Here is a 10,168-nt window from a genome sequence, read left to right as displayed (position 1 = left end):
TCTGGGTGTTTCAGTGGGAAGCTGAGTGGATTCTGCTCCTGACTTTAATAGGAGAAGAATCAGAACTGTTTGTTATGGCTGTTTCTTAAAAGGGAAACTTACTGCTTATTGAAAAAGCGGATATGAAAAGCACAAACTTGTTCTTTTCCTGCCAAGAAACCATACAGATTATGTCACTGCATTTATTTAAATCTGGTTTCCATTATGTCGTTTTTGTGCTTTCCCCCCCATCCGCGTCTGGTTCTCAGACAGGACTAGGCTGCAAATCCAGAGAATAGCTCAGATCGATCTAAAATACATAATACAGGGTAATATATGCTTTTATTTGTATATTATTAATATACACCTGTCAGTTATTGATCTGAGGGAGCCCTTCAAGCAGTTTTGCAGGTTCTTATTTTTAATGAAGCTATGCAATCATTAATTTTTTAAATTCCTTCTGCTTGCACTCCTGGAGGTCAGAGTTTGGACCCTTCCTGCAGATCTGCAGATGCCACAGCTATTTTGTTGTTCCCAGATTCCCGACAAAAAGACACACAGACACGGTCCTGGCTTGTTTACAGGGCAACCAGTTAGTCCTCCTAGTTTAACACACTTCAATATAAAGGGATCATTTTTTGGATGTGCTCGATTCCATCACTGAAAGCAGCCAGTAACAGGATCAAAAATCTGTCTGCGAGTGTGCGAAACGGGAAGTGCACATCAAGTAGGAATTTAAAAAATCGTGAGAAATGAAGCATCTTCGCCGTTTAAGGGGCTAAACCTCGTTCCATGTGCAGAACTGCCAAATATGCGGGGTTATTTTTATTTTACTCCACCAAACAGCACAATTATAGAGGGAAAGGGTTCCAGGCCCTGAGACGGGGAACGGGGGGGGGGATCATGGCGGCCGCCTACAATTCCCAGCATGCACCGCGTGACCGACACGGAGAGTGTTAATAGCGTGCATGGGCGGACTACAGCTCCCGGAATGCTCCGCGCGGGGCAAATGGCGCAGTGGTAGGGTTGCGTGAGGTGGACTACAACTCCCAGGATGCACTGCGCGGAGAAACAAGTTTCTCCTACGGCCTACGGCATCCATGGCTAAGACTACAACTCCCAGTATGCCCCTCGGTGCCATTGACGGCGCACTTTTTTCCCGCGCAGGCGCAGAGCGGGATCGATGCTGTGAGGAGGAGGAGGAGGAGGCGGAGGAGGCGGCGATGGCGCTCAACAAGAACCACTCGGAGGGCGGCGGCGTCATCGTTAACAACAGCGAGAAGTGAGGTGCTATCCCCTTCTCCCCTCCTCCGGCCTCGGCAGCCGGGGGATAGCGGCGAGTTGCCTTCTCCCCCCGCCCTCCTCCTGCCTTCCCCCTCAGGGGGAGCGGCTGTGTGGGTCATGGGGGGGGGGGGGGGGGCGTGCTGAGGGGGCGAAGCGGGTAAAGGGGCTGGTTTAACCCTCTCGGTGCCGGCGGTGCTCGTCCTCCCCTCATCTCCCTCCGGCTTAGGGGCTGTACATATCCTCCTGCCCCAGGGCCTGTGAGGGGAGCTGTGCTGGGCTTCAGCCGCGGGCCTTGCCCCCCTTACACCGCTTCCCTCAGCGCCAGCCTGTCCCGCAGCCTGCTGCTGGCAATGGCTGCTGTCCCCAGGGCTCAGCAAGGGCTGGCAGCGCTCAGCTCCCGCCAGGTGATCCGGGCTGGCCCCAGCCCCGTCCCCTCGGGCAGGCTGCACCTGCCTGCTGCCTCAGCCGGGGCTGCCCGCCGTGCTTTGCCGGGCTCCCGGAGCACAGCCCTCCCTGTGTGTGTGTGCAGGAGGGAGAGCAGCCTTGGAAAAGGTGCTGGGCGATAACCATGGAAACGGGCAGCCCGCACAGAGCCGCCTCTGTGTGCATGGCACGGGGCTGGCCGCGCCCGCTGGCTGCCAGCGGCGTTCTGACGTGGCAGTCATCTGCTCTGGGGACAAAGGAGGGCTTCAGCCTCCTGCGCTTCTTTCCACGGGGCCGCTTAAACACTGTGGAGGAATTCTGGGCCCGACTTCCATTGGCGATGTGGCTTTTCTTAGAAGGCTTTAGTAAGATCAGCTCTGGTGGTTAAATTTGCATTCCCTGAGAGGATGGGAGCTGAAGGTGTTGCTGTTCCCAGCTGCCAGCTCCCTGTCCCTGGGCTGACCCAGCCTGAGCAGGGCTGGTCCCACTGCCCTTCCCCAGCTGTTCCTGGAGGGACAGGTGTTTGTGACTGAGGGTGGAAACACGTCAGCTGCCAAAGATAGGGGTGGTGGAGATTTCTGCAGCTTTAGGGATTAGAGTCCCTAATGTGGATGCTGTAATGTCAGTACAAAGGTTTTAATCAGGTCAGTTTGTAAATGAGAATTAAGGAATCAGTGTCCAAAGGTTTTAATCAGGTCAGTTTGTAAATGAGAATTAAGGAATCAGTGCAGGCAGCACGAGTTAATGAAATCTTGTGGCGAGGAAGGGGAGTTCCTCTGGATCACATTTTTGTGTCAGAGGTGCTGGAGCTGTGGTGAGACCTTCAGCAGCCGTGTTGCATAAGCCAGCCTGAGCAGTTTCTTCTCCTGCAGTCCTTCCTCTGTCATGTCACTTGTGGACAACTGAATTAGGGAACTGAGCCAGCAGAAATGCAGAACATTTTAAAGCAAAACCAAAAAAAGGTCTTGAGATTTTGATCAGCTCAATTGCCTGGGTTTGCTGCCTGGTTGTGCAGACAGCAGCAGCAGCTGTGTCAGCACACTGGGAAGGGAACAAGCAGCCAGGGCTACTTCAGTTGCTGCTGCCAACAACAACAACAACAAAAATGCAAACCAGAACTGATTCTGTCTGCTCAGCATCTCCATCAGTGCTGAGGTTACAGGTGGTTTTGGTAGGTCAGTAAACTTCTGTGCATGCTGCATTCTGCCAGAGCTGTACCTGCTGTCTCCTGTGTCCCTGTTTGCAGTGTTCTGATGACCTATGACCATGTAGAAATCACCTTCAGTGACCTGGAGCCAATGCCAGAGGCCTTCAAGGGCACCAAGAAGGGGAGTGTGTTCCTGACTCCCTACCGGGTGAGTGTGAAAGCTTTATCTTCTCTGAGGAGATAACAGCCCTGGAGCCTGAATTTAAATGTCCTCAGTGTATGAAAGTCAGGATAATCCACTCCTGCCTGAAGTGTGGCTCATCCTCTCCCTCTGGGAAGCATTATGAATTCATGGCATATCCTGTCTATTTGTCAACAGATAATAAATCTGATTAGTTCTTGTGCAGGCAGCTGTTCAGTCCATCAGGCATCTTCAGACTGGAAATTAGCAGTGGTCTGGAAATGCAGAATGCAACAGCACAGCTACTAAATGAGAGCAGTGTGGAGCAGCAGGTTCTGTGGGAGCTGGGAGGAGCATTATCTGAGCCTTCCTGGAAGGCTTTAGTACCCTGAGGATTTGGTTTACCCCTGTGGCTGTGGTGTGGAGCTGGTGATGTGGGAGGGAGTTTCAGTCCATGGAGAAGTCTGTTCAGACAATCAATCAGGGCTGTGGTTCCTGTTTGTTTTGACCAGCTCTTGTAATGTTATTTTCTTTCAGGTTATCTTTGTGTCCAAGGGGAAGGATGCTATGCAGTCCTTTGTGATGCCCTTTTATTTGCTGAAGGATTGTGAGATCAAGCAGCCAGTGTTTGGAGCAAATTACATCAAGGGCACAGTGAAGGCAGAGGCAGGAGGTGGGTATCACACAGGGGAGCTCTGGGTCTCAGTTCAGCTGCTCAATTCACAGCAAGATCCTGGCTAACCAAACCTTGAAACTCTCCAGATGGGTTTTCACACTCCTGTGAAAATGTTTTTCATTCACTGGCAGCTAAAACATTCCCCTTCCCAGCCCCCTGTTCAGCTGCAATGAGCAGATGTGCTCTGCAACCCATCTCATTCCTGCCCCTGCAAAAGAGAAACTTCAAACAAGTGATCTCAGCAAAAGAACACCACAGTGGAGTCAGCAGGAGTGAAGGTGTCACTTTGGGATGTCCTGTCCCACCTGCAGCCAGGTTCTCCTGTGCCAAAGCTCAGATCCTCTCTGGCTCTGTTTGGGTTCAGGTGCAGACCCCAGAGCTCTTTCTCCATTGTTTCCTGTGCAGTTCAAGGACAGCTGTGGGTACATCCTGGCAGGGAAAATGGCACTTGGGAGGGAATGGATTGTCTTGAAATCAGGGGATTTAAGGAGCTGTTTCACATTAAACTCAATGAGAAGGATGTGGCAGACATTTTCAAGAATAATTTTGGTTTTGATTCTTTTTTTTTTTACCAAAGGCACAGAGTTCAGCAAACTTTCATCCTCAGCTTGGTTCAGTGTAGCAGCTGTGGCACAGAAATCTCAGCACAGGCTGTAAGAGCCTTGCATGGGAGCTGAGTAGGACCTATCTAGCATTAATGACCAACTAAACAGTGTGAAAGGCAAAAGGATTTAGCTAAATCTTTGTTAATTTTCCCCAGAGGCCATCCCTTTTAATGATGATGTTGTCTTAACAGCCATGAGAGTCTGGTTTAGCTTAAAAGGCTCTTTAATCTGCTTGTTTCTGTTTCAGCACAGCTTCTGCTTTGATGCTTTCCTGGGACTCTGGACTGTGCACGTTTTTCTTTTTTATACTGTAATGTGAGATGTCACTAATTTATTTGTTTTCTAATTTTTATTTATCCTGACTTGAAATATCTTCCATGGGCTTTAATGGGTTTATGTGGACCATGTTTTTCATTAAGCTCTTTGCTTTGCTGGGCACTCAGACTCCCAAACTAATTTGGAGCTGACACTTAGGTGTAGTTGCAGAGGCTTTTTAGGCAACAGGATTAACAAAATCCCTGTCTTCTGCACTAATCTTATCCACAGCAAGAGCAAATCCAGCACTCCTGACAGCTTGGCCTGTGACAGCTGCTGTGGCAATAGTCACAACTCCAGAAAGCTTTTGAAGCTCTCTGTTTCTGCTTCAGGTGTCTCTTGACCTGACAATACCCCAGTGTGAATTTTTCTGATGATCCCATAATTCTGCCACTTCCTCTGCTTTGTTTTTTTTTTTTTTTAAGTTTGAATTCTTGGGATTAACTCTTTTATACACAGAGCATCTGTGGATGCAGCATGTAACCTAAACAGCATGGGAATGGCTTCTCCTTGCTCCTTAGTGCTGTCTTTCCTCCCTCAGGTGGCTGGGAAGGATCTGCCACGTTCAAGATGACCTTTTCAGCTGGGGGTGCCATTGAATTTGGCCAGAGGATGCTGCAGGTGGCATCACAAGGTATGCAAGCCTGGGGGTGTTTGCCACAGTTCTGTGCTTTCAGGAGCCCTTGCCTGAAGCTTGCTTTAAAAGAAATACTTTTCTAACATCCAGCAAGCAGCAGATTTATGGGGATGTCACTTATTTTTCTGATAAGGAGTTGTTGACCTGCATTTGAGGCTGGCTTGATGTTCTGATGAGGTTTTGGCTTTGCTTTCCCAGTCTCCAGAGGTGAAATACCCAGTGGAGCTTATGGCTATTCCTACATGCCAAATGGATCCTATGCTTTTGCACCACCTGCAGCTAATGGGGGCTATCCATACCCACCTCCTCCTCCAGGTAAGCCTGGCACCTGAGGCTGGGGGTTACTCCAGTGAGTAAGAGTTAAAATAGGTAAAAAAAGGCAAGAAAACCAGATTTTACACAGTGTTTTAGTGATGACTTGTGTAGCTTTTGTTCCTGAGTTGAATTATGTTTGCCTTGGCTTCTTTTGGTTGACAACTCCACCCAGAGCTAAGTCTCTTGCTGTGTGATCTCCTGTCCTGGCAGACTTTTACCCTGGTCCTCCTGCAGCAGATGGGAACATGGGCTACATGCAGCTGCCACCCCCACCCTACCCAGGGCCCATGGAGCCCCCCCCTGCCAGTGGCCCAGACCTGCCCTCCACCCCTGCAGGTAAGGAACTCACAACAGCTTTGTTAGGAATGAAACAGAATTTGTTTCTTGTCTTTTGGGGAACTTTGAAGCTCCACTTAGAAGTTGAAATTTGTTTAGAAAAGGGATTAAGGAGCTCCCCTAATCTCCAGCCTTGTATATCCAGCTCAGTCTGGAGTCCAGCCTGATTCTCTCCAGGGTAGACACCATTAGTGGGCATTTTACATATAAATTTATTTTTCTTTTGACAGAAAAATACAGTTTGTGATTCTCCTGTGGTAGTAATCTTGCCCTAATGATGAATACAAGGAAACTGATGGTGAAATGTGTTTGTGGTCCATTTTGGCTCACAACTGTGGCTTGGGTGATATTTGCTTCCCCTTCCCCTGTTTCATTCTTAATGTGATTATTTTTGCTGAAACAATATGGAATAGGGGAAGAGATGATGGAAAGGAGCTGAGGAAATATTAGCCTCATTTTTCACTCATTGGGGATTTATTAAAATGAAAAAAGAGCTATTGTGGTTGGGCACAGCCATAGATCTCTTGCAGATAAGAATATTTGTTTAGATAAGAATTTAACTTTTCTCTTCAGTTTGAATAAACAACCATTCACCTTTGAACTATTATTTGGAAAGTGGCACTGCTCCAGAGGCTTGTACAAGATTTTTGTTTTCTGCAGAAATGCAGGATCTGGATTATGCTCATAAATTACCATACACTAATCCCCTGAGCTGCTCTAAATTTGTGCTGATTTTTGTTTTGCCTGTTGATTTCACTCCCAGGAAGGATGGTGTGTTCACTCCTGTTTGTAAAGGGTATTGTCTGTATTTAGGCAAGGCAGCAGCAAGCATTTATTTATGGCTGACATGCAAGTCCCAGGTGACATTTCCAAACTCAGGCTTCCTCTGTTTCACTGGGAATTGGCAGTTTAGTGGTGACTGGAAGAGAGAATGCTCAATTGTATTTTTTTGGAGCTGTTCTGCAACTTGAGCACTGGTCATAGGCTGCTCTGTTAGTAACTCTTGATGGCCAGGAGTTCTTGTTTTACTGTCAGAATTCTCTGTGTGTCCCTAACTTGTCACTTCTGTCCCTGTGCCAGCTGAAGCCAAGGCTGCTGAAGCTGCTGCCAGTGCTTACTACAGCCCAGGCAACCCCCACAATGTCTACATGCCCACGGTGAGTCCCTGCTGCTCTGGGGGTGTGTCTGGCACATTCTCCCTCAGTGGCACAGCACAGTTGGTGTGGATTGATGTGGGAATTGATGTTCCTCACCTGGGGTCACCAAATGTGGTGCTGTTCACAGAGGTCCCAGGTCCCAGAGGTCCCCATGAGGAGAGAGATGAGAATCTTGACTCCATGTTTCAGAAGGCTGATTTATTATTTTATGATATATATTATATTCAAAGAAAATGACATATTAAAACTATACTAAAAGAACAGAAGAAAGGATTTCTTCAGAAGCCTTGCAAGGAATAGAAAGGAAAAATGATAATAAAATCCTGTGACTGACCAGAGAGTCAGAGACAGCTGGACTGTGATTGGCCATTAATTAAAAACAACTACATGAGACCAATCAAAGATGCATCTGTTGCATTCCAAAGCAGCAGATAATTACTGTTTTTCTTTTCCTCTGAGGCGTCTCAGCTTCTCAGGACAAAAATCCTGGCAAAGGGATATTTTTCAGAAAATATCATGGCCACAGTCTTGGGTTTTTGGGGGCTTTGAGTTCAGTATTTTATTCTTAGCTGTGCACTGATGTCCTTTTGTCATCTTTATTGCAGGACCAGCCACCTCCTCCTCCATACTTCCCACCAGAGGACAAGAAAAACCAATAAGCTGACACAGACCTTCTCCTCAACCCATTGCTTTCCCTTTTTCCATTTTGGCAGAATTCTGGGGCACAGTCCATAGCACTGAGGAGCAGAGCCTTCCCCCAAGGCACACTGCTTTCAGGGGCTCTAGGAGTAGGTCTGTGCAGAGCAAGGGGAGGGATTTTGGCAGCCTGGCTCACCTGTGGAGCTCTGAGGATTTGCTGTCCTGCAGCATTCCCTCCTCCCTGGGCACAGCATTGCTACACCTGGAGGTTCTCTTCATCTCTGCTTCCCTTTGCTCTGTTTCTTTTGATACTTAAGAGTCAGCATCTGCTCTAAACTGCTAATTAACATGATCATGGCATAGAAACAAAGCTCTTGGGGGTGGGAGGTGTCTTGTGTTTACCTTAGTGTGCATCCAAGAGCACCTCTGGACACAGGGATGCCTCTGGTTATTCTTTTTAATCCAGAGTGTCACATCCAACTCCAGCCCTTGGGATCTCAGAGGAGGTACACATCTATGACACTTTTCAGACATATATTCAACTTTCTTGTGTTTCTTTTTTTTAAATCTAAGTCATTCCTGACAATCATAGTAAATAATCTGTAGCCCTTCAGATTTCCCTGCTGCTCACCATGTATGACAATGCTGACCAATTTCCCTTCCCTGCTCTTCACAGGGTTCTCCAGTAGCATCTGACTACTTTAGATCCCTAGGAACACTCATATTTCTGCAGTCTCTATTTTCCAGTTAGATATGTGAGTTCACTAAGTCCTGAACATTCTCCTCATAGTCTATAATGCACTTTTGTTTTTCCTTTGTTGTAACACAAGTTCCATTTCTTGGCCAGTGAAGCATCTTCCTGCTGTGATTTACCTGGTGAATTCACAGCCAAGGGCAGAAAGCAGTTGCTTTACTTGTGCCCTGGAAGCACTTGAGAGAATATGCAAAACCTTGGAATGAGCTGTAAGGTACAGAGTGTTGTTTATTGCTGTTTTTGTTCCTGCTCCAGCTGTGAATTCCCACTCACCCAAACGTGGACTCCTCATTGATTCCTTGGTCTCATTAGCAACAATCCAGTGCAGAACCTGTGCAGGACTGATCAGAATCTGGGCTGTGGAACTTCTGCATTGTCCAAAGCTGTGACAAGTGACAGTGCAGTGACTTCTGACAGCTGAGAGAGAAAATCCTTCCCAGCCAAGTGTGGCAGAAGCTCCTGTGCTGTGGAAATGCTGAGACTTGCTGCATGCAGCCTGCTCGGAGAGAAGCAAGGGCCACCTGTTGTTTTGTTTTTCTTTAACTGATTGATGAAATTGCTGCTGTTTGTGCACTGACTTTTCTAGAATTGCTACTGCGGTGATGTAAAGAAATCGTTATTTAAAAAAAAATATTTATTTTGAAAGCATTTGATTAATATATTAATGTGAAATGACTTCTGAATGCAGATTTGTTTTGCCAAGACTGTGAAGTAAAGAGAAATCAGCTCAAAACTTGGGGTGTTTGTGTGTGTGTGAGTGGGCAAACTTCTGCTAGCTTTGGATGCAGAGAGAAGGAATTGGAAACAAAACCACTTGGATTTTATATTTTATTATTAGAAGCAAAATGACTTGGCTTTTCACTGGTGACATCAGTTGCTTGATTTCTCTTGGGTGACTTTGTGAATGAAAATATGATGTTAAAATGTTTCAGCAAACTCCCATTTCACAGTTCCTATTGGAAGCTGGCAGCAGCTGCTTTACTCTACCCAGATGTGTCACCCAAGTTATTTTTCCAGACAAGTTGTCCTCATAAAAGTTACAACCTGTTTACTATTTTGCTTTGCAAGAACTAGCTGACCACTGCAGCATAATTAATGCCTCTAAAATACGTCTGTAATTAGAAGCAATCCACAATTTTATTCTTTTTTTCCCCTCTAAGTGTGCTGAGGTGCCTGGGTGGCTGTGCCCAGTGAGGCTGGAGCTGTCTCAGGTGTGCTTCTCCTGTGCTCCTGTCCCTGGAAAAGCTGGAGCTGTGCTCCTGTCCCTGGAAAAGCAGGAACTGTGCTCCTGTCCATGGATGCTCCTGTACAGGGGAAAGCTGGAGCTGTGCTCCTGTCCCTGGAGAAGCTGGAGCTGTGCTCCTGTACAGGGGAAAGCAGGAGCTGTGCTCCTGTCCCTGCAAAAGCAGGAGCAGTGCTGCTGTCCCTGGAAAAGCTGGAGCTGTGCTCCTGTCCCTGGATGCTCCTGTCCCTGGAGAAGCTGGAGCTGTGCTCCTGTCCCTGGAGAGGCTGGAGCTCTGCTCCTGTCCATGGATGCTCCTGTCCCTGGAAAAGCTGGAGCTGTGCTCCTGTCCATGGATGCTCCTGTCCCTGGAAAAGCTGGAGCTGTGCTGTTCATGAAAAAGCAGGAGCTGTGCTCCTGTCCCTGGAGAGGCTGGAGCTCTGCTCCTGTCCATGGATGCTCCTGTCCCTGGAAAAGCTGGAGCTGTGCTCCTGTCCA

The 10,168-nt window shown here is 47.6% G+C and overlaps 1 protein-coding gene across 2 annotated transcripts; it reads left to right on the top strand.

Annotated features, from left to right (window-relative positions):
- The first annotated feature begins 1,135 nt into the window (after window positions 1-1,135).
- Window positions 1,136-9,181, top strand: WBP2 (WW domain binding protein 2). 2 transcript variants are annotated; one of them, XM_063175527.1, is made up of 8 exons: window positions 1,136-1,261; window positions 2,933-3,041; window positions 3,552-3,687; window positions 5,152-5,244; window positions 5,446-5,562; window positions 5,773-5,898; window positions 6,979-7,055; window positions 7,661-9,181. In XM_063175527.1, exons 1-8 carry the CDS (start codon window positions 1,203-1,205, stop codon window positions 7,712-7,714), a joined length of 771 nt encoding a protein of 256 aa, XP_063031597.1. In that variant the 5' UTR covers window positions 1,136-1,202; the 3' UTR covers window positions 7,715-9,181. The 2 variants fall into 2 exon arrangements, with proteins under 2 accessions (XP_063031597.1, XP_063031598.1); XM_063175528.1 differs by having other exon boundaries at window positions 1,189-1,266.
- Window positions 9,182-10,168: the final 987 nt, after the last annotated feature.

This window comes from Melospiza melodia, chromosome 24 (assembly GCF_035770615.1).
Source record: "Melospiza melodia melodia isolate bMelMel2 chromosome 24, bMelMel2.pri, whole genome shotgun sequence".
NCBI classification, from domain to species: domain Eukaryota; kingdom Metazoa; phylum Chordata; class Aves; order Passeriformes; family Passerellidae; genus Melospiza; species Melospiza melodia.
Note: the sequence above shows the minus strand (reverse complement) of the source record. Positions and strands in the feature narration are given on the sequence as shown.

Excerpts from the sequence above, each read along its gene's own strand:
- WBP2 (XM_063175527.1), top strand. The coding sequence starts at position 1,203 with ATGGCGCTCAACAAGAACCACTCGGAGGGCGGCGGCGTCATCGTTAAC. Across the intron at positions 3,042-3,551 it reads TGTTCCTGACTCCCTACCGG|GTTATCTTTGTGTCCAAGGG; the intron begins GTGAGTGTGAAA and ends ATTTTCTTTCAG. Across the intron at positions 7,056-7,660 it reads ACAATGTCTACATGCCCACG|GACCAGCCACCTCCTCCTCC; the intron begins GTGAGTCCCTGC and ends TCTTTATTGCAG.